The following is a 25,000-nucleotide window of genomic DNA, read 5'->3' as shown; positions in this document are numbered from 1 at the left end:
CGTAAGCAAATCCAGCCATGGGTCCCAAAAGTCCTAAAATGCACCTTTTGTACTTTAATTTATTTGTTAATTGATTTATTTTGCTGTTTTTTTCTCATATCACTTAGTCACTCATTTTCTACATTTTGTCTTGATGCAAAATAATAATAACAACATGTAAGGCATCTTGTAAAAGTTTTTGAATGATTTGTTTTCTTAAAATAAATTCACAACTAAAAATTATATATAAACTATTTTGTTTTTAAAACTAAATCTTTACCTAATTTGACTGCTGGACTTCTCCATGATTGATGGTGGGGGATACATTTAATGTTATAAAGATTAAACTTTAATTTTTTTAGACCCTTGTCAAACAAATTATGTTAGAAAACAATGTTATATATAATTTATAGGTATAATTTATACTTCTTGGTATTTATTTAAGGGCCCTCAGATGTCCTTGGGCCCTGAGTGGCTACTTATTTTGCTTTGGTTAAATCCACACCTGCATGACAGAAAAAAAATCACCAACATCTCACATGGTTAAAGGGTGGGTTATTAACAGTGAACTTTAATTTCTGGGTCGACTATAACTTTTAATCCATGATCACCAAACGTACTTTAAATTTAGGCAGACAATCCAGGCCAGGAAACTCTTCAATATCTCCAGTTTTAGTATTGAAACACGCTCCATGAAATGGGCACCGAACTCGGTCTCCAATCAATGTACCTACAATCATAACACTGCTTTTATGATTGTTAAATACACAATGTCATTCACTCATACTCAATTCCAACTTGTAAAAAAAGCAAAGTGAGAAAGAAAAAAGGCAAAGCAACCTGATAGCTCATTAATAATCCCACAGGTAAAAGGTGAATGAAAAACCTGTTTTCTCTGTACGTTAAAGTCCTAAGTAAGCAGGGTTATTTTTCTGTTCAGCTTGTGACAGCTTGTGTGATTAATAAGACTACACCCTACCTTTGATAAGTGGAGCACCATAATGAGAGCAAAGACCACCGACAGCAGTAAATTCTCCATTATTGCGCACCAACAGGATTTTATTCTCATCCACCAGAACCTCCTTCATTCTGTGAGATGAACACATGTAACATTGAGCTGATTAAAAAGGAGATATTTTTAATGATATTGATGGAACTTTTAAAATAGAAATAGCCTGTTCATTCTTTAAAAGTTTATATAAAGTTGGAAAATTATTATTATTATTATTATTATTATTTCTCAGTGTTGATTGTCATTGACTTGCATTTGTTCAACTGATAAAAAGTGAGTAAATTTAGGATAAATGTAATTAATTTCTTTAAATTAAATTATTTATTTTTTTCTATGACTTTTTTATGATTTTTGTGAATTACCAATAAATCAATATAACGTTTCTTATCTGCTTAACAGTTAGAGTATAGTAGCCTACAGTTAATTACAAGAATCCTGTAATAAAATATGTAAAATAAAAGTCCCTTCTTACTGTCCATCCTGCAGATCGGACTCCAAACACACCATCTCCGTGACCTCTTTACACTGTTTTGCCTCCATTGGTTTATAAGCTGTTGACATATAATGAAGAAACACAAAGTTGCCAATGTTTGTCTCCAAAAGATGTATTTCAGACAACACTAGGTAGGCTATTAGCCTACCATTGTAGCAAAGCACGTCTAGTCAAACCACTCCCAATGATGTTTACCTTATACTAAATTGGAGAAATAGGACTGAACTTGTCACTTGGGCTATCTGTAAAACAAGATTTGTATGTTTAAACGCGGTTATCCAAAATACAAACGCAAGATTAATACATTCATTGATAGCTTAAAAAAAGACGCTTTGTAAAGTCACAGCTATCACAGATTAATACACCTTGAGCTCAGATGAATGTTAACGCCGCTGGCAATTAACTGTGTTTCTTTCCATGGACGACCATGGTAACCTAAATGATTTTGCAACACTAGCCATATTTAACCATGATATTTGTAGTAAAACTGTGGTGATTCAAACAGAAGTAAATGCACCCAAATCATGTTTGCATTAGCCTACTAAAGTTATATAAAATACAGAGTTCGTTTTCGTAAACGATATGCTACTTTCCCCTTATTTTACTTTTTATTACTTGTAATTTCCCAACAATTTCTCTACTCTCTTACCTGTCCAGATAAAATCCTCCGGTTTTCAAACTGCTGTCAGTCGGTTTCTTTGCAGCCCATTGAGAGGATAACTCTTTGTGAAACCAGCTCATCATGACACAGCAGCGACGGCGGCTCTCAGCCAATCAGAGCACGCGACGCTGTTAATGTAAAGAGCTCTGTAAAGTGATTCCCCTCTTTTGTTTCTGATGTGTATTATTAATAATATCTTGCTATAAAAGAAAGCTATTTGAAGATTACTACTCCTTTTTATAAGATCATAATTAATTAGTTTATGTGTGTAAACAAATAAGAAAATGTTTTAAAAGACTTAATAAACAGGTTAAAATGCTTCAAACTACAACATTTAATATAATTTATATATTTAGTTTTTTTGTGTGTATGAAACATTATATTTTTCTTAAAATAACTATTGCCTACTTTACTGTGTAATTAATTTACCTGTAAAATATATTAAGCTGTTTATTTAGTAATGAAATATAAAAGGGATTCAAAAGTCAGAATGCATTACCTAAAATGTGTAGGTTAAACAATATTGGGAGACTAACTACACTTCCTAGCATGTAGCAGTTCAATTCAATTCAATAAATCTTTTCTATTGCGCTTTTACAATGTAGATTGTGTGAAAGCAGCTCAACATTGTTTTGTCTGTTTAATGACATTAATTTTAAAAGACACAAAACTTTACATAGCTATAAGCAATGACAAGAGACGCTTTTGACACAGAGCTCAAAGAGGTCAAGGATGATATACTGAAGTGGGTCAGTCTTCAGCTGACAATAAAGGAAGAAATGGTCCAGATGACACTTCTAATCAACAGAAAGCTTGGGAGCGTTATCTTCAGAGGAATTAATATTCTTTGCCTTGGAGGACAAGACCCCTGAAAGACTGCCCAAAAGCTGATGTAGAAGAGACACTTTGCTATATTTTTTAATAAAATGTATCACCCTAGAGAGTTATAAGCTCCACAATTATCCTTTTGAGATATAGGCTACTCAGGTAAGCCAGACTTTTGAGATATATCAGACTTTTGAGACATACTCGAGTATATCAAACATTGATTATTGCTATATGAATTTATTCAGAACAAAAAGGATTTTTTCTCTGTGTTAACATTTTTGAGATATACTCAAGTGTAGCAAAGATTGATTATAACATTAAAGGCACACCTGTATTCAAAAGACTTGAAAATAAAAGGCTGGGACATATACAGACCAGCAGTGCGCTTAGATTTCTGTATGCTTGGGCCCTTTAATCTCAACTCAGTAAGGGATATGTTTTGTTCTTGTACAGGTCTTTGTTTCATTCATCTTTTTCACTGGATTTATTTTATTAATAAAAGTGTTTTTTTTATTAATTTTCTTCCTGGAGTGGACATTGGCTTCATTAACCCATCAAGAAACCTGTGGTAAGGTATAAATTATTCATTGAAAGACAATATAAAAGATGGTCCTATAACAAAAATCTAGGTAAGAAATATAAGAGAGGATACTGGTTTCTTTTTTAAATTAGGGTATTAAATAAAGGCATCCAGCACAACTTAGCTAGATAAAGTTCTAATAAATTGAAACTGCTTTAATCCAGCAGTCGTAATAGACTACAAGTTGTAATTTGTAAGTAAATATACCCAGTAATCTGTACAGTAGATCTAATCACACAAGGGATCAGAAATCTTGCTGGGAATGTTTCTTAAAGGGACAGTTCACCAAAAATTACAATGCGATAATAATCACCCGTATGTTGTTCTAAACCATACTGGAATTCAGCAGATCACAACAGTAGGCCGCATTTTTGGCAAACTAGTTTGGTTGCCACTGACTTTCTTTTTAAGGCTGAAAAACATTAAAAAGCTTTAGCTATTTCTCGTTTATTGTTTCTGTATTCGCAGGATTGGAGAGCAAGTGAATAATGACACAATTTTGACCAATCTATTTACCGCATGGACTATGCATAAACGTGGTTTCAGCCACACCTCAAGTGTATGTTTTTGAAGAACTGCAAAACAGCTGCGGCTAATCCTGCATTATGAACCACAAGATGTCGTACGACACCAGAAATGATGACTGTGCTTTCCAAGCCACGTGAACTGTGTAAATTTTTTTTCAAAGCATATAACTGACAAGCATATAGGATTATATGATGATATGTTACAGGCATACAAAACTTAACATCAGTGATGCAAAACATGATAATAATAATAATAATAATAATAATAATAATAATGATGATAATAATAATAATAATAATAATAATAATAATAATAATAATAATAATAATAATAATAATAATAATAATAATAATAATAATAATGATATATGTCTCCCAATGGGTTTCTTGTAATTGAGGTCAAAGAATTAGAAATTATTTTAAAATATTTACAGAAAAAATTGTCTTGTATGTGAAACTTCCCATAAAAAATTATCAACTTTAAGGCATTTTTGAGTGTATTATTGCCAGTTTGACAATAAAAAAGAAAAAGAAAAAGAATTATACATTCATCAAAGTTAAATATTTTGTAAAATGAATAAAAAATCAACCCTACAACCAAAAATCATCAGAAAATGAACAAGTCGATGTAGAAGACTTACAGGATCAGTGTTACATACAGAATCTTGTGGTAAAATGTCTAATTTATTTCTAATTGTATTTGGTTTATTTATTTTTTAAATTTTTTTTGTGTGAAATAGAACTGTTTGCACGCTCAGAGAAGGAAAAGAACATGGACATGTAAAGTCATCTTTTAGCCTAAAGTGCATAAATATGGAGACATAAATGGCAATATTATACTTGCAAAAATGTGTTCAGATGTGGTGGTAAGTGATCATGCTCAAATAAGCCCTCAGAAAACAGAAGTCTTTAATGAACCACCTTTTTGTCAGACAATTCTTTAATTTTACAATTTAAATGTGAAGTTATATCCTCACCAATATCAAAACTAAATCTACACCCTTGTCCTCATGGCAGATTTATTTATAAAAGTCATTATGACTAAGTTATCATTATGTTTAAATTTGTTAACTGTAAGTTAGTTATTTAAACTTAACTCACAATGAAACAAGTCTAAACTGTTTTATTAAATTGAGCTGATAATAAAATTCAGTTGATGTCTTTTAAGCTAACGTTAATATTAACATAATACATATTAATTGTCTATTTCTCACTGGTTAATGAGCTTATTGTATAGTGTATCATTAATTGTACATTTTATTTTTGGTGTTCAGGTGTAGGGAATGATTTGTATACAAATTTATTTGAACCCCATACAGATTGGTATGGTTGTACCATAGATTTAGATTATTAAATGTTAAGTCTTATTTTACTCTTATTATATTTATCTTTTTTGCAGCTACAGCAGTTGATGTTGAAAAACTGATGCTACCAATCTCTCCTCACTTGATTGTTCAAGGTAATGTTGATGTCTTCCTCATTTGATTAGATTTTGAAATGTCAAGTTGTTCACAGTCAGATCAGTCAGATTTGTGTAAATAGGCGAAAATAATTCACAGATTTTTTTCAGACGTACAGTATGATGGAGTATAATGCTTATTAGTATAATGTACAGTACAATGCTTAAGTCAATTTTAATCTGTCTACTGAACACTTATTTATACTGAAGGTTATCATCTTCTTTCACAAGCAGGTTATGAAAGCCTCGCCTACACTACATTTCCCACAACTCCCCTTTGACATGAGGAGGCGGGACTAGACGTGCAGAAAAAAACACGCCCGAGACTCCCATTTGCTCAGCCGCGCCTCAAGATGATTGGGCGGGGATTCTCTTGTTTGGTTATTGTAAAAGAGAAAAAGTTACACAAGCGTCAGGATTTTGTAACGCACACGTTAGCGACTAATTTATGGATTTGCCACTCGTAATTGAGTCGACAGTGTCTTCTTAGCTTTACAGCCGAGCGAACAATCCGAAGACTGACACGAAAAGCGTAGTTTTTTATTTAACAAACAAACATAGAATACTCGAGAAATTTGAATTATACGAGGACTAAGATAACATAGTCGTGAATGTTTGGATTACTGAAAGTGAAGATGAAATAAAGACCGACCCTCGGGATGTCATTTATGATTAAATAGCAGATCAAACGTCACGTTAGCGGGTTTATTCAGCTGTAGACGCGCACCAGAGACTCGAGTAGAAAACAAGCGCGCGCTCAAAATATGGAGTTGAACTCGGTGATTTTAACCACTGGATCCTCGGTGGGATTTTTCAAATTAGTAAACTACGGATTGGGCAAACTTCCTATCCCCGAGACGGCTCGGAGGAACGCTTGGAAATGGAACAACATCTCCACGTCTTTCGTGCACAGCCTCATTACTGGAGTGTGGTCCGTGCTTTGGTGAGTGTCAGAAATTCCCTCACATGTGCATGGGGAACAAACACACCCAATTCACTCTTTGCTCGATGCCTTTATCAGATATTTTATCCAAGATCTTTTGGAGCTGCTGTCCTCTTTATTTTTAACGGATGTAACTTAGTAGTTATAACAAGACAGCCGCTTGTTACGCTTTACATGACACGTGCGGATTATATCACTTGAGGATTTATATGTTTCATGTTTAAGTAAACTTGCTGATTAATCAAATTTTTGTGTTGCATTTTCATTGTAACGCCATGTTCTGATTATTATGTGTTTGTAGTTTTTGCATGCATCCCCAGATGGCTGAGGATTTGATAGAAACACACTCCGTTTTCTCCCACGCCCTTGTATCTGTGTCAATCGGTGAGTATTTAAAGTATCCTTATAAAAAAAAAGAGTTTTTTACGGTGTTATTTATCTGATTTCTTTATAGTATCACGCTGATGTTTGTGTTTCAAACCACGCTCTCTTCTGTCATGTGCTAAAGTGTCTTCTAGAGATAGTTGAGTCAAAAATGAATTCAGTCATAATTTTCTCACCCTTTACTTCTATTTTTTTAGTTTATTATTATTAAGAAAGCTGGTATAGTATTTGTTTTTTCTACCATGGTGTTCAATGGTTACAGGTTTTCACTTTTCTTCAAAATATCTTGTGTTTAACAGTAGAAAGAAACTCTTAAAACCACCTGATTTTATTAAAGTGTGCATGTTTGTGTGTGTGTGTGTGTATATATATATATATATATATATATATATATATATATATATATGTGTGTGTATAAAAGATATAAAGAGGAGTTAACTGTGGTCATAAACGGATGCACATGGTCAGCAACAATACTCTGGTATGCTTTGGCAATGACATGATGCTCAATTGGTACTTATGGGCCCAAATTGTGCCAAGACAATATCACCCACACCATTACACCACCACCACCAGCCTGAACCATTGATACAAGGCAGGATAGATTCATGCTGTCATGTTGTTAATTCTAAATTCTGACCCTACCATCTGAATGTTGCAGCAGAAATCGAGACTCATCAAACCAGGCAATGTTTTTCCTATCCTTTATTGTCTAATTTTGGTGAGCCTGTGCGAATTGTAGCGTCAGTTTCCTGTTTTTAGCTGACAGGAGTGGCACCCGGTGTGGTCTTCTGCTACTGTAGCCCATCCGTTGGTTTGCGTCAGCATTGCACACTTCACTGGAATGTTTTATTTCAAGCGTTAAGTCGATAATTCCCTCATAAAATGCCAAATGCCAGAGATATTTTGAATTCTTGGAGGAATCCCACATGCATTTGGCAGAGTGGTTAGCAGTAGTTATAGAATCAATAGCCGGCTTTATGATCCGTCCCAGGCACCAGTGCTGCTGCCATGAATCACATGACTCTTTATGAATGGGCCTTTAATTTTGTACTTTTTTTTTTTTTTTTTTAAATACAAATTATGTATGTTTTCCCTGTTAAAATGATCTCAGATCTGCTATTTCTGCTTGGTGAAAACTCATAAACCGGATCTGACTTGTGCATCTCTCAGTGTATAATAATGGTTGCTCTAAAAAGGTCTTAAAGCTGAAGAAAATCAAGACAAAAAAACATTGAGAATTTTTTTTCCCCCAATAAAATATTTGTTTTTAATTTTTGTTTTTAAAAGCATAGCAGTACTGATGTAGTACAACACTGATACAAGTGTATTAAGAGTTAAACTAATAGAATTGGGTGTGTATATTAAAAATTCTGATGAGTACATTCATATTAATGAGCTCCCATATATAGAGCTTCATTTGTTGATGACCTGCTCTAAAATGCAGTCTCCATGGAAACCCCTCATATCGGGAGATAGATATAAATAGACCTCTGGAAATGACATCTTGGTAACCAACACAATTGTTGTCATGGGATCAGTTGCTTGAAAAACCTGTGGAATGATTTGTTTGAGAAATTAAATTAGATTTTATTTGACTTTATTATCATTGCAGAGAATAAAGACTGTAGAGTGCATCAACTCAGAAGTCCGAATAGCCCATGTGTTTTGTTATGAAAAAATAAAAAACCCTTAAAAAGAAATGAAACCAAAAACTTAACAAGATAACAGTAATTAAAAATATAATATCTGGTGCCTGCGTCTCTCTCTTCCCAAGATATAAACCAAAACACAAACCACTGAGAATTAACAAGAAAGTATTGTTTATTTACAAAAGATAAGGAGCAAAATAACATCGGGAGGGGTTGAGACAAAATAATAAACCAATAAACTAAACTAACTAAATTAGAGAAGACTTCCCTGGAAAATAAATTAAAAAATAAAATACGGAAAACTTGCCTCCCTACTAACAACACAGGAGAAAACAAAAAAATTTAACAGAAGGCACCAAACCTCCATGCTCCAAGCCAGACATGGAGACAGAAAACCGTGTTTCTCCGGTTGAAATGTACAACTTTACATCGGCATCTCACAAAACGCCAACAAGAGTCATCAGCAACAGTCGCTCAATTTTCATTATTCAATATCAACATCTCCACAAAGAATAATGAGCGGGAATTGAGAGAGAGAGTGGAGGGCTGAGTTGTTTGCTGGTGTTTTAAATATGGCCACTGCCAATCCAAGCACCAATCACGATCCATTGTAATCCGCTACACCTGCGAATAATTGAGAACGAGAGAGAGAAAAAGACTTCACACATGCACAGTACAACTACCCGTAACAGTAGCCCCCCTCATACACCCCCACACTCTCCTCATAACTTACACTTTCCATAATCACAAAATTATTTAATATTAATATTTAAAAATTGCACATTCATCGCACTACATTGCACTGACTCATTCAATTCATTTTGAATTGTACATACCCACCGTACATATACATTTATAATTGTTCATATCCTTCTGCACACTTCTAATAAATAGCAACCTGTACATATGTTCGTCTATTGTTAATCTCTGTTCATAGTTAATATAACCTGTATATAAAGTTCATAGTACATCCATTTGTAAATATCATTATAGTTTTTCTATAATTGCACTTTATAACTTATCCAGTACCTATATCCTGCACTTGCTGCTATTGCACTCCTGGTTAGACCTAAACTGTATTTCGTTGCCTTGTACTTGTACATGTGTAATGACCATAAAGTTGAATCTAATCTAATCTAATCTAACAGTTTGAATACTTGGGTCAAAGACATTTCGGTGCCAGCATCAACTTAGATTTACAAAAGTGATTTTATAGATAGAACTTGTATGCAAGCTGTATTTATTGTTTTAAATAAATTTCAAGAGGGAAATCAAAATGTCGTCAAATAGATGTCAGTTATAAACCTTGCATATAACATGCCATCAAATGATTCTTGATCTAAATATGCCTGACAAGAGCTAAATATTGTTACCCTGAATTATTTAATCTGAAAATCATGGTAAGAATGTATGATAGTGATAGTGAAAAAACTGTATTTAATATATATATATTTAATAATATTAACAAAACCAAAGCTTTATTACTTTCATCCATTGACTCTTGAAGACGGCTTTTCACCTTTTGCTCATATAATAAAAATAACATTAGTTCTATGTAAAGTACGGCTGCACGATTAATCGAAAAAAGATCACAATCTCGATTCGACCCCACACGCGATCTTAATTCTGCTTTTTTGTAAATTATTTTTTCAAGGTCAGGAGAGAAGTGTAAAGGCAGACGCACAAGTCTTCACATTGTTTTATATACGCTGCTCAGCAACATGGACACCTCCAAATGGTGTTAAAGTGTTACATACTGCATTTATAAGGTATAATTCATCCCAAAATGTCATTTCTGTCTTAGTGATGCAAAATCACGCATGAGCCGACACATTGTTTGTATAGTACTGAGAGGACACGTGTGTGTCCGCCAATGATGTCTATTTAGTGAACAGATTCCGTATAGGCTGTAAATAACAGGTGATAAAGTTGTAAATAACGTTCAGATTGGTGCACAGACCGATTGCTTGGGAGCCCTGCGGAAAGTATGATTTGCATGTATGTTTTATTTTTTCTCAAAGGGACAGCAGCTGTGACATTATCATTATTGTTTTACCATATGTTTGAGAAATAATAACAATAACCTACTTGTATTAACCTTTATTTTACATCTTACATCTTGATTTTAAGCAAAAAAAAAAAAAATTCTGATTTTAGTTACATTAGACTAGGGATGCCATGGTTCTTAATATAATATTGAACCGTACGGTACGACCTCCACGGTTCAATGCGCGCTTGTGAATTTCGGTTTTGCGTTTAAATAATTTATGTAAGTTTTATGTCTCCCCGAATTGACTGTGTGTGCCTCTAAATCCATGAGCTCCCCACAAGTATATCCAATCACTATGCTCTAAAGTTAGGGGGCGCTTGATCATAATTCCACGCTCTAACATCGTGTGGACATTTCAGTTTTGCCGGTAAGTCTAATGCCAATAAAAGAAAAAACGGTGAACAAAAAATAACTGTGTGCAAGGATAGTGTTACACGTATAACCATGACTGCATATCTGCAGCGCCATTACCCAGCAATATCACTGTCTGAAGGCAGAATAGCAGAGAAGGTAATATAGTCCTCCAAATAGCAACAATCCTTCGCTGAATCTACCCAACTGGTTCTGAGAGACACACACAAAAAAAAACAGGCAATGCGGGTGTTTATTGCTAAAGATTTGCAGCCGTTTTTGGTGATTGGAGATGTGGGCTTTTGTCATTTTGTAAAAGCACTCGATCCACGTTACAGACCAAAGTCTTGCATTTTTTCAGCACCGAGACAAGATGGTATATTTATGTTTGCTTAAAGACAACATTTTTTTTATTTGAAATAGCCATTTTATCTTTATTAGCTTCACATGTATGTTTATTATCAAAGTGTAGGATTTTATGTGTTCCCCAGTCTGTACATGGGCTACCAGCCACTGTGAGATTTCAGTGTTTACAATACATATATATTTTTTATATACAATACACTAGGAACTAGTTTACTTTTCTTGGCTATTAAGCAAAACAAAATGAGTATTGGAATAAATCGTTTTTATTTAATTTTTTTTCTCCTTAACCTTTCACTGTTCCTATTGCCTATATAATAAAAAAAAAAACACGTCAAGCAATGAGAACCGAACCGAAAACCATGTTAAAAAACCAAGGTATGTATTGAACCGTGAGCTAACTGTATTGTTGCATCCCTACATTAGACATTCCGATTGAACCAGATCCTACACTAATTAAATTTGGAGGTTCTGAAGAATTTTTGAGACTTACACGGGTACAACAACAGTTTGTTTCATATGGGTTGTTTTGGAAGAAAAAAAGAAGTTCCAACTCTTATATTATGGCTGCAGAGTTAACAGGTACATTACATCTGGAAAAAATCTGATATATTCTCATAGACAAAATTTTATTATTTGAAAAAATTGGTCCCCTTTTATTTCCTTTTTACAAATTTGTGAATAAATGTTTGCTATGCCTTTAGTACCTACGTTTATTGTTGGATAACACTGGTGGGTTGTTGGTTGGGGGAATGCATGTTTATTTTATTTATTTTTTGTTTAATTATTATTTTTATGAGTGTTATTTGTTGTTTTTTATATTTATTTTCTTTTTCAATGTCTAATTGTAAGAATGCAAGTTTTATGTTTATGTTTAAAAAAAGGTGTATTTTCAAGTGAATGTCTGTGAAAATTTCTAATAATAAAAATATTGAAACCAAAAAAGTCCTGATTTTAGCCAGAATCGTGCCGCCCTACTGTAAAGTGAAAGATGGGGGTAGAGAACAGAAATATAGTGCTAATATGCTTCTTTATGTTTTAGGATACTTCATATATGACTTCTTAGATATGGTGATCAATCAGAAGATCATTCATTCTTGGGAACTCCTTTTCCACCATGTAGTGGTAAGTAGATCTCCGACCACCAATCACAGCAAAGGAAAAAATGGAGAAGCCAATATCACTTTACACTCTACTTACATTTTTAGTCAGTCTCATGTACACCACAGCAGCATGTCAATGCTCAAAGCTAATGTGTTTTTTTTATGATATAATCCATCCAAACAAATAAATACATTCCTCAACAATTACTCACACTCAAGTTGTTCACATTTCTATTTCTGATGAATAGAAGATATTCTGAAGAATGTTATTGGAAAGCACCAGTCACTGACATTCATAGTTGGAATAAAATACTATGGAAGTCTATGGGTGCATCTTCCAACATTCTTCAGGATATTGTGTCTTCCTTTAGTGTTCAACAGAGTAAAGAATGTCAAACAGGTTTGGAATAGGTGTAGGATGAGTAAATGATGGCAAAACATTAATTTTTGGTGAACTATCCCTTTAATAGGCTGGTCTTGTTTTCAACTACCTGGTGTACACACATCCATACATTAACATTACAGTACAAAACAGCTCTTTCTGCATTATTCTGAACATTTCAAGTATTCATCATAGATCAGAGGAGAGGCTCATGGGAGTGCATAAATGTCACATACTTTTGAGATGTCTTTTGTAGACACCTTAGATTTCAAGGAAGGTCATATTTTTTGTGTTAAATTCAAGTTGTTCCCAGACTGGCACTGAAAATGCAGTTATTTAATATAAAATGTAAAATATGTCCCTTTAAATGTCAGCATACTACTTCCTAAGTCATTCATATATGATTTCAAAAATATATAATTTCTGTAAATACTGATAGGCTTGTGGTTATATTTACATCGAACATGTTGCTGTATTGCGATCTTTTACTGATTACATTCCCTTCTCTCTACCCCAGCTTTCTGTCATATCTCTACTGTCCCATCTAAAAGCATGACAAATTGAACATGTCTACTATTACAGTTAATAAAAAGAAAATAATAGTAAGACTATAGTAAATTGTGCTTAATTTTGAATCTAATGTTAAAAAAAGAATATTTCAAAATAAATCAAGTAAAGCCACTGACTTGGTAGAAAGGAGATTTGTGGAGGGAAGCAATAAAGTGATTCTAAAAACATGAATTAGCAACACAAAAGCTAATGAAAACAGCACAGACCTGATTTTACTCATTCATATAATCCAACCAGTCTGACCACCTTGTCTTTACTAGTGTGTGTGTGTGTGTGTGTGTGTGTGTGTGTGTGTGTGTGTGTGTGTGTGTGTGTGTGTGTGTGTGTGTGTGTGTGTGTGTGTGTGTGTGTGTGTGTGTTAGGGGCTGAACGATTTCAGATTTTTTTGGAAGTTGACTTACATTAGCACAGGCTAGTATTAGTGCTAAATAAATGCAGTCAACACGCTGATTACTGCACGTTTTTCTGAGATTGTAACTGAACACTGATTCATAACAACATAATGCACAAAGACAAAGGCTATTAGTAGGCCCACACGGAATCTGCACGCACAGAATTCTACAGGTTTTCCACAGATTTGCGCAGATTTTTAGTCCATCATTAATTCTGTTAATTTACATGAGTAAATGTGTGTAAATCTATATTTATTAAATTTTTAAAATAATTACAGTGATATTATTAATGTAATAATATGAAAATGTTCATCTGATTAATGTACAATGCAGTGTGTAGAGTAATTTTTTCTGTCTTTTGGTAGAAATAATATATGACAGACTTGCTTTGTTTACTAAATATTGTGGATCTAATTGCATTTGTATAGCAAACATTGAATAAAACTTTAAAATATAATTTTTATTTCACATATTAAGGTTTTAGTTACGATACTCCTAAAATAAATCAGCAGAAATCCACACATTTTTATCAAAATTCTCCACGGAAATGGCAAAAAAATGTCCGCAGATTTCGTCTGGCCCTAGTTATAAGCCAACAACTGTCAGAATCCTGTTTAGATCTATGGTTCAGATGCATATTTTACCGCTATGATAGTGTGGGCAAGAAAGCTGCTTAAAATCTTGCTCAAGTCTGGCCTTTTCCATGACTACTGGCTTAGTTACGATGTCGCCTTGTTGCATATCTTCACCACATTCACCTGGGATGATATTTACACATGCTTCAAAGTTTGCCACACCTGCGCTGCTGTGCTTTTCACGGTTCATTCTCAATACACGTCAGCATCTACACTTCACAAAGGACAACAGCCAATCGCATTGCTTTCCCATTGTTGCGTAAATGTGATTGGTTAGCACCTGCTCTAGGGTATTTGCATGGAGCGATCTAACTGTTTGACGAACTAAAGTTCACTACGAAGAGTACTATGTTCATTATGAAGACGTCCACTCTGAGATCATCCTCCACATTCATTTATGACCTCACCTGCATTTAAATACATGAGTTTCGGAAAGTTTAACATGGTGCTGTAAAATGTATTTGCTGCAAATGGCGGTATTGCTGGGTCCTAATTTAGGATGATCACCACAGATCTCGCAATCCAATAGGGAGAAAAAAAATCGAAAGGCTGTTGACTTTGTATTTGCATACAGTTTAAAAAAGAACTTTTACGTTATAGGTAAAAATGGTGTTTCTAATAGTTTAATTGATTTTTGGAAATCTCCAAGTGACACTCCTAACCCACTTCATTGATCGTTTACATGAACATCAGTAATCTAATTATTTGCCCTGATCTGAATAAGACAATAATATGATTAAGGTGTTGCTTTTTGAATGTTCTTTTAATATTTTCTATTACATGTAGTATCTATTTTACATGTTATAGTACATAGTTCGAGATTGACGCAGTGGCTTAATGGGTACTACATTCGCCTCACACCAAGAAGGTCACTAGTTCGAGACTCAGCTGAGTCAGTTGGCATTTCTGTGTGGAGTTTGCATGTTTTCTCCGTGTTCACGAGTTTCCTCCGGGTGCTCTGGTTTTCCCCACGAGTCCAAAGATGTGTGGTACAGGCGAATTGGTTATGCTGAAATTGACCGTAGAGTGTGAGTGTGTGTGTGTGAATGAGAGTGTATGGATATTTCCCAGTGATTGGTTGCGTCTGAAAGGGCATTCGCTGTGTAAAACATACGCTGGATAAATTGGTGGTTTATTCTGCTGTGGCAACCCCATTTTAATAATGGGACTAAGCTAAAAATCAATGACTGAATGAGAACATAGCTCGATTAACATCATTATCTAACCATTCAACGCTAGTTTCCTCAGCCGTTTCATGCAACAATAGTTTTTTCCGTCACCATATGTGATATTGGGCTTTTTGTTTTTCATTTTGCTACAAGATCAACTGCAGTTAATTTCTCACACTATGTGCAAATAAACAACAGTACATACAAATTCTTAAGCAATAGACCACCTCTGCCATTTCATTCACTTACTTTTCATTCATGCCCCCGTGAAAAACTTGTACTTGATGACAGCACGCAGTAAGGACTAGTGCACTGTAAATATATCCATATATGATTAGTCCTGACAGCATGTTTTTAGGACATTGTAACTTATTAAACTAAGTTTATCATGTTCTAACCTAATTTTATAAGTTACGCAAGCTGTTTTAAGTCAGCTTCACATAATATAAGTTCAATGGACTCGTTAATTGATTTTGCTTAAATTAAGGAAACCCGTATTTTTTTCTACTGTGTGAGAATTTTCAGCATAGTCATCCTTTTCTACTCATACCAAAAATGAGCTCTATTGCTTGAAACCGTTCTCATTTTTTTGTCGTTAAATGATTGACAACTGCCCTGTGTGTGTCCTGTCGCTAAATGTAGCAAAAAGGACTACAAAACAATAATAGTTTAAGGTGTTTACATGTCTGTACTGCACTTCAAAAATGCGACTAAATTAGTAATGCTCCATGTCTTAATTCCATTTCTGTTTAGTTTGATTTTGACTTTAGTCCAATTAAGCTAATTAAAAATCGTTGTTTACATAGTAGACTCTTAATCAGAGTATTGTCTTCCAGAGTATTGGTATCCATGTAAACGCACTCAATGTTGTCCGACCCCAACCCCCTCTTTGAAAACCACACGCTTGTACTTTATATCTAAAATATATAAATCAATAATGAGACCTTTTGACCAAAGCATTCACATGAGCCAGTATATGGATTATCACAGCATTTTTGTTAAAGACTGAAGAAGGACAATGTCCAAATGCTCCTGTTGGGTTCAGCAGGTTTTCTGAGTGCTGGTTCTTTTGGGTTTCTGTGGCGTCATTACTTGGTAAAGTGGCCAGCTTCATTCTGTGGATCTGTTGTTGCTGTTGTTCCCCCTTTCCTTGGGGTCTCATTCAGTGAAGTGGCTGGAGGAAAACATGCTGCCAGATTCTTAACTGCAGTGTGAGAATCTGTCAGACCCGCTCATCTCCACCCCATCCTGTTCTTCCCCACTGTTCACGTTACCAGCCAAACTGTAACCATAAGAGCAGCTTTGTTTTAGATGTCTTCAGTTTGGTTGGAATGCAGCCTGTCAACAAACATAGGCCTTCTTTTGTTGTTTGTTCAGATTTGATTGAATGTCTGTTGTGCCACGCCAAAAATGCATCTACGATGATCTGAGTGGCTACATGTGCAGTGTTTGGGAAGTATGTGGAAAGCCTGTTTTTTGGAATGTCAGGATCATTGACTGTGAACAATATGGGTGTGGTGTCTTTAGTTTAGTGTTCTTACATTTAGGTCATGAGATAGCAGCCTTGTGTTTATTATTATTATTTAAATTTTTGCAATGTGAAACTCCAAAATTTGTCATAATTTGTCATAATTTAAAAGTGCATTAGGTGATCTGCCAAAATGCTAACCGTTAGCATTATGGCTTTTGAAAATTGCTTCCTCCCCTGTCGTCCAATGCTAAGGCTCCTTAAATCATGAATAAAGATGACCGTAGACAACCCACTAGATCATGTAATTTGCCAGTTGGAAAACTTCATAGTACTTTATAATACAACAATTCCGAACAAAAAACTGTTTTATATCTTGGACATTTTTTTGTTGTGTAGCAAGCAAAACTTGTCATAATGTGCTGTATTTCATACACGCAAGGATCGCTGGTCTCACTTTGTCCTAAAGCAACTACTGTATGCTTAGTGGTTGGCTGGCAGGGTGCAGGAATTACACTTATTATTAAGCCATATTTGTATGCTATTTTAGACCGAAAATTTAAAGTAGCATGGTAAACAATAGAGGGAGCGTGTCACAGGTTGTATTTTTAAAAAATGAACCAATGTAAATATAAAACCAACTTCACCTCAATAAGGCAGGCTAGGCAGGATAGTGCTGTTTGCTTCTGTTTTGTGGTTAAACTAAATAAAAATCTACATTTATCGATGCTGTAAAAAGTCCCTTATGAAATTAAAAATAGTCACATGAATCTTTCGCCGGTAGATTTTAGTGCCTGAAAAACGCTTCCATGCGTTTAACCCATTTGCAAAACAACAAAATCTGCATAAGCTTTGTGACATTGTTATTGGAGATTTTTAAGTCTTATGCCTTACCCAGAATATAAAAATACTTATAGATGCATTTAAATCATTTACTTTAATAATTACAATTGGAATGTGAAGAGACTTTTAACCAGCACAACAAAAAAACATTTCTGAAGACAATCAGCTACTGCATATTTAAAATTACACCTTTAAAACTGCACCTTTTTAAAAAAATTTGTAGATTTTTATTTATTTATTTATTTATTTTCTGTTGGTATTCAAAGACCATACATTTAGTTTATTTCCTTTAATAAAGCATGACATCAAGCCCTCATGAAGAGACCAGATCTATGACTTAAAGACTTCCAATGGCAGCTCATATAAGAATGAGCATACTTTGAGGTAAAGAGGAAGCCTATATATGGAAACACTGATTCCTTATGGGATCATTGGAAAATTTCAACCATACAAGCCCAATTTCAACCAAGTCCTGTAATAATATACCAACATAGCAAGAAGTGACAACATGAAAATGGTTTTGTTGGTTTGTGGCTCTTACTTTTGGGCTGCCTTTTTCTGCGAATGCTGAAGTTTCCAGTAGTGCTTCTGTTAAACATATTACACTAACCCAATAACATTTTTGGCATTCGATTCACCACAACCTTCCTTTTAAATTTGTTTCTCTAAAGCGTGTCTTTGTGGAGCAAATGTCTCTCATCCCCCGTTCATTTAGCACAATTGAGTTAACTAATTACAGCCTGCAGGTCTCTGAGGAGGTTGAAATGATCAGTATGTTTTGGTGCTCGTGTTGAAGGTACTAATACTAGACAAACTGAAGAAGTTGATGTTTTGGCAAAAGTCAAGATTAACGGTTGATTTACCTATAGACATAGGGGGAATTGTATTTGCTCAGTTGAGATTCTACTTGCACTGCAGTAATTCAGTCAACTGGTGCCAAGGCAAGAAATTAAATTGCAGCTCTTGGCATTTTCTGTTCAACCTGATAATCCAGATTGGCTGTGTTAAACCTGCGGCTTTTACCTGAGTAGTTTAGTCGGCTGGGCTCTGGATAAAACTGTCAGCAACGTGTTGTAAACAAGGCAATTGTTGTGAGAAAACACAAATGCCTGACATGTTGTAGGCAGGTTGTTTGTACTCTCAGATTTTGAAAAGATAGAAGATTTGCAAAGTTTGGGTTATACACACTTTTTTCCTGCCTTATCATATACAGAAAATCATAACAGAGAGTGCATGCGGTGCATTGACAGTAGGTGAAAGGTCAACAACAGGCGTTTGTTCTGTTGAGGAAAATGGAAAGAGTAAGAAGCAGTGGAGGAATGAGGGGGAAAGAATGTGTATGAGCGAGGGAACTACTTTTGGCACCAGTAGAGAAGTGTATTTGTGGCTGGATCCCTCCTCCGTTTGCAGAATGCATTTGGCATTTTCCAGACAGAAGCACAGACATCTGGTTCACATATGCTCATGTTCCTGGAACCTTATGGAAGGGAAATTTCCTCTGTAACCTATGGAATTAGAAAACACCCCAGCCTCTCCGATACAGATCCCTGCTCATAGGACTAGGTGTAATGTGACAAAAAGCTTATTTTTTCCTACTTTACATAATATATTGCGATTTCTAAATATAATTCAGATGATTTTAGTATATGTAAAAAGATGTCATTAATTCACATCGACTGGGAGTCTTTTCCTGCATACATCTACATTATCGGTGTCAAAGCCAGTTCCTGGAGGGCCACAGCTCTGCACAGTTTAGTTTCAACCCCAATTAAACATATCTGGTCCACCTAAGCCTGAGTGCTTCAGGCTTGTTTGATGCCTACAGATAGGTGTGTTGAAGCAGGGCAGGAACTAAACTCTGCAGGGCTCTGGCCCTCTAGGAATTGACTTTGACACCCCTAATCTACATGCATTATAATAAACTTGAATCAAAAGTAAATGAATAAACAGCCCTTTATGGTTTTTTATGGTTTTTTCCAACTTAAGATAACAACTTTGATCATTTTGCGTTTAACTAGTTAACTTAAAAACATAATTAAACATAATAAAAACATAATTAAAACATGATGCAAGTAACGTTAAACTGAGTTTTTATTCCAAATTAACAATACAAACAGTTTTAGGGTAAATTTACAAAACAATATTATAAAAGTTTTGTGTATGGACAACTTTTTTTGAAATTATCTCCATTCACACTATTTGTTGATAATGTTTGCTTTTGTAATGCATGTCAGCCCAATAGCTAGCACAGTCACCTTAAGGAACTTGCATACATTTTTGTAATCTGCCATTGCTTTATTTTGGTTGTCAAGTACTCACCTGTGTCTATAAACTAAACATTTAATCGTATATAATGAACATCAGTGTTGTCAATTTTAAACATGTCCTAAATATGAAAACATTCAGTCCTAAAGATATTTACAGAAAATATGGATGAAATTTGATGGGAAGTATTGTGCATGTCCTGTATCTTCAGGAGTATAGCACAGAATGAGAACTTATATTTCTAATGTGAACATTCAGTTTTAGAGGTCATCTCCAAAATGACCATTATTATTATTAACAACATTTAAATGTTTTGTAACAACAAAACAAAAATTAATAACATCACCTTTCACCTTTTTCCCCATCAAAATATTATATTATAAGAAAAACCCAGTGGTTCTTAATACTGGGGATTGCTTTTCTATACACTGTAAAACCCAAAAGGTTAAGGTAACTCAAACCATTTGAGAAAACTGATTGCTACAAACCATTTAAGATCAAAAACTAATCCTAATGAGTACTGTGAACTTAATCCATTTGAGTAAACAAAGCAATTTGAGCACAGTAAACCCCAATAAATGAAGAGAACTCAAACCAACTGAGTACTCTAAAACCCAATAAGTTAAGGCAACTCAAACCGTTTGAGGAAACCGATTGCAGCAAACCATTTGAGTTAAAAAATGTATATGAGTACTTTGAACTGACTCCATTTAAGTTGATGTAATGAGGTATTTAAATAACTCATTTCCTTCAACACTGAGTTCAAAACTCTTCAAATTAGTAGAATTAACTTTGTCAAGTTTGAGTTAACTACACTCATTTTATTTGATAAAGTTGACTGGGTTTTACCGTGTAGATTTTGTCTACATAAATATGCACTTGCATCTTGTGCATAAAACTAATTTTAGCAATGATTAGCTAAAAATAATAAATTGGAATCCCAGCCAATCAAGTGTTTCCCCCACTTCACGTTTTATTGAAGTTAAAGCATTCTGTATAAATAGCCTTTTTAGGGCTGTGTTCTATGTTATGGTTAATAATCAGGTTCAGTGTCATGCATTCGAATCATACGTATGCATGAGAGATAGAGACTGGCAAACAAAGTTGTACTGTACTGTTAGTCTAGCTTTGGGTGCTCAAACTCTGTCCTGGTGGGCCGGTGTCCTGCATGGTTTAGCTCCAACTTCCTTCAACACACCTGTCTGGCAGTTTTTAGTATACTTAGAAACAGCTCGATTTGCTGGTTTAGGTGTGTTAAATTGTGGTTGATACTAAAATAGGAAGGACAGCGGCCCTCCAGGACTGGGTTTGGGCACCCCTGGTCAACTGTAAAAGGAATAAAATTTAAGGTCTGACAATTTTACCATGTGATGGTGAAAGCAAAAAAAAACACTTTTAATTTACAAAAGTGAAACCATGTAAATGCACAAGTATATACAGTTGAAGTCGGAATTATTAGGGCCACCCTGAATCTTTTTTTTTAATATATTTTCCAAATTATGTTTATTACAGCAAGAAGATTTTCACAATATGTCTGATAATATTTATCTCTTTTGGATAAAGTCTTATTTGTTTTATTTTGGCTAGAATAAAAGCAGTTTTTAATGTATCAATAACTATTTTAAGGTCAAATTTATTTGCCCCTTTTAGCAATTTTTTATTGATGGTTTACAGAACAAACCATTATTATACAATGGCTTGTCTAATTACCCTAACCTGCCTAGGTAACCTAATTAACCCAGTTAGGCTTTTAAATACCATTTTAAGCTGTATAGAAGTGTTTTGAAAAATATTGAGTAAAATATTATTTACTAATATGATGGCAAAGATCAAATAAATCAATTGTAAGAAATGAGTTATTAAAACTATTATGTTTAGAAATGTGTTAAGAAAATCTTCTCTAATGATAAAAATGCATTTACAGTAGCAAGTTGAAAAAGAAAGTATCAAACAAAAAATATTAGATCAACTCAGGAGTAAGGGGACTCTAGTGACTCCAAACAAAAGAGAGTAATATAACAAAAAATTCTAACTCAAGAATAACCCCTTACTTCACTAAAAAGCATAATGAAGCAAAAGAAAAGACAAGTCTGCAGCGCCGCATGTTGTATTATTCCCTATATTCTCACCCATTGAAATAAAAACAAAAGATGCTGTTCACCTCTTACCTGGTGTCTCTAACAACAAGTTACTCACGTGTTTGCAAGATGGAAATCAAATGACATCTTTCCTAATGACCATACTCTCTGAGAAAATGGTGAACTTAATCAGCGGTAGCTCAAAATGAAGCTGGAAAGAGCTGGGCCATCAAAGTAACAAACAAATCAAACAAAGTAAAACATTTACAAAAAACACAGAAGTCTCAAAAGTTGGCAAAATGGTGGAAAAGAATTTCACCCAAACTAAAGTCATCAAAAAATCATAATCTAATCAGAAAAAAAACGAGATCAAAGAAAAGTGCGCTTCTCTCCGCTCCTCCTGCCGTCGGTTTTATATCGCCATGTCGTCCAATGATGACAGGCCGGTCTCCTGACCAATCAACTGTTGCCGTAGGCAGACCTAACAAAAATGACAGATGGAAAGGCAGAGAGAGGGAGAGCAAGAAAGCAAGAAATGGAGGAAAAATACATACAGTATACGTCTATAGAATGTATACGGTAATGTAGAATTATTTGTATTCAAAACGATAATTAAAACCTAGCAAAACATGCAGTATTGTTGCATTCAAATTAGGCAATAAAATCTGGGCTCTAAACGATATCAACAGAGATCTTAATTTGTACAAATCTTCCTGCTGTGAGGACAAAAACAACCCACATGTAGATAGGATCTTAGCCTTCCTACTAACCAATAAATAGACATGTCATTTATAACTTCAGGACTTCCTGTTGTTTATGTCTGAATGAAATTTCTTTCAAATAGGAAATTCCTTAATCCGTCACTGTATTTTTATTAGATTGAGCACATGCTATAAATTTAGGTGAATTTGGCAGTGATGCGAGTGGTGACGCAGGAAAATGAAACACTTCCTTAGTAGTCGTCATTACAGGATCAGTATGTGCTCTACTGAGACTGAAGCCTGAAGGCACACAGACGTGTTCAATTCATAGTATTTCAATGCCTGGAGTCTTGAGTACTTCCAAGTGTATCTGGAGCAACGCCACCATACGTGCCCGGTTGCCATGGCAACTGCGTTGGGCATGTGTGTACGAGCGATGCCCTGCATGGCTCCCGAACGGTGAATGCTGATTGTGTTCGTCAAAGGGAGGAGGTTAAACGCTATTGTGTTTAAATATAACTTGATCTTTCCTGTGGCCTTTATACTTTATATCATTAGTGTATTTTTAGCTCTTGGTAAAAGACGATGGTGCTGTCTTTGTGTTTAATTCTGTTTATAATAAAATATTGTGACTTCATGGAAAATATGGCCCACAGTGTGTTGATTCTGGTAACTTTGTGATATGAGCAAATAGTTAAAAATGTGAATTAAATCCAGCTTTTTAAAATTTATATGCTCACTGCTATTATAAATTTGGTGTTCAACATTTTTTTTATAATTAATTTTATTAGTAAGGGTGGATATAATAAATTAAAAGTCATAGTTCAGACATTTTTGATGTAATAAAACATTTTTTGTATTATTTTTAGGGGTTTTTCACCTTTCATATGATATAGGACAGTAGAGATTTCCCACAGGAAAGCATTGGGAGCAGAGAGAGGGGAAGGATTGGCAAAGGACCCTGAGCCAGGATTCAAACTCGGGTCACCGCAAGCGTAACAATTTTTTTAAGCAAAATAATCCATTAATTGTTTAAAAAATAGGTCTGATTCAATATTAATAAGGACTGCATGATATAGGAAAAATTCTGACATTACGATATTTTGTTTTGCCACGATATATATTGTAATATGAATATAATTTTTCTTGTTGATTTGAATATCTCTATTTAGAAAGATGTCATTAATTCTGATCAACTGGGAGTCTTTTTCTATGCATTGCATTTGCATGAAGTGTAATAAGTTAGAATCAAAAGTACATAAATTCTGGAGAGTCAAACAGTATTCAAGTCTAGAAATTGAACTATCAAATTTAAAACGATTAATGATCAAATGATATTTAATAATATTTATTAATCTTTAATAAAAAATTTAATCCTGCGATATGACAATTGCAGCTGCACACATTGTGATATCGATGTCCATATATTGTTCAGCCCTAATAGTAATTCTCAAAAGTGGTCACTTTTTTATCGTTACTGTATTTTACATATTATAATCAAGGATTTTTGATTTAAAAAGGGTTAAATATACAGATGTTCATTCAGCATTTGTAATTTGATGTTCACTGTTCAGTTTTACTAATACCAGAAGCATTTATTTGGTTAAATTGATATTCATCGAGTCAAATCAATAATTGCGAATTTATGCAAGAACTGAATTTAAATCAAACAAATTGAAGCAGGAGATATGAATCCAAAACAAATTACTGTTCTTTAAACTTTTCACTGTTTAGAGTCTATTTTTTGGGTCTTATCAGTCTTTGACTGGGATTTTATGGAGGTTTTAATTACTTAGACTGAAACTCTTAAGGGTCATGTTGTAGTTAACATGTTTTGTCAGGGCGAGGTTTGCGGTTTGTCTTTTATTCCAGGTTGTGGACTTTGTCCTGTCCATAATTGGGTAAACATCGCCACCGTTCAATAGCATCTGGATGCAGACTTGAATTTGCAAGATGAGACTGCATATCTCACAGACACAGTGTCAGAGACAATGCACTCAACAGAGCTAGTGACGTCACTGTGAGGGGTAGGGTTTGGGATTGCATGCTGCTCAGACTGCTACTGCACCAGGTCTGCATTCAGACCCCTCTCCCACCATCTCATCATTTTTA

At 34.5% G+C, this 25,000-nt stretch overlaps 2 protein-coding genes across 5 annotated transcripts in view; one reads left to right on the top strand and one right to left on the bottom strand.

Annotated features, from left to right (window-relative positions):
• The window catches only part of aifm4 (apoptosis inducing factor mitochondria associated 4), a 10,533-nt gene extending 8,349 nt beyond the window's left edge, over positions 1–2,184 (bottom strand). The window contains 5 exon segments of one of the 2 annotated variants that reach the window (NM_001431153.2): positions 600–709; positions 959–1,068; positions 1,464–1,542; positions 1,680–1,726; positions 2,134–2,184. In NM_001431153.2, the coding sequence (NP_001418082.2) occupies positions 600–709; positions 959–1,068; positions 1,464–1,531 (288 nt within the window). In that variant the 5' untranslated portion in view covers positions 1,532–1,542; positions 1,680–1,726; positions 2,134–2,184. 2 annotated transcript variants of the gene reach the window in all.
• Positions 2,185–5,940: 3,756 nt separating this feature from the next.
• Positions 5,941–25,000, top strand: part of tlcd2 (TLC domain containing 2) — a 39,649-nt gene continuing 20,589 nt past the window's right edge. The window contains 3 exon segments of one of the 3 annotated variants that reach the window (NM_001110382.1): positions 5,941–6,482; positions 6,784–6,866; positions 12,325–12,407. In NM_001110382.1, the coding sequence (NP_001103852.1) occupies positions 6,304–6,482; positions 6,784–6,866; positions 12,325–12,407 (345 nt within the window). In that variant the 5' untranslated portion in view covers positions 5,941–6,303. 3 annotated transcript variants of the gene reach the window in all.

The sequence above is a fragment of the Danio rerio genome, chromosome 15, assembly GCF_052040795.2.
Source record: "Danio rerio strain M-AB ecotype USA chromosome 15, GRCz13ab, whole genome shotgun sequence".
NCBI lineage: Eukaryota > Metazoa > Chordata > Actinopteri > Cypriniformes > Danionidae > Danio > Danio rerio.
This window is presented reverse-complemented; position numbering and strand designations above follow the sequence as displayed.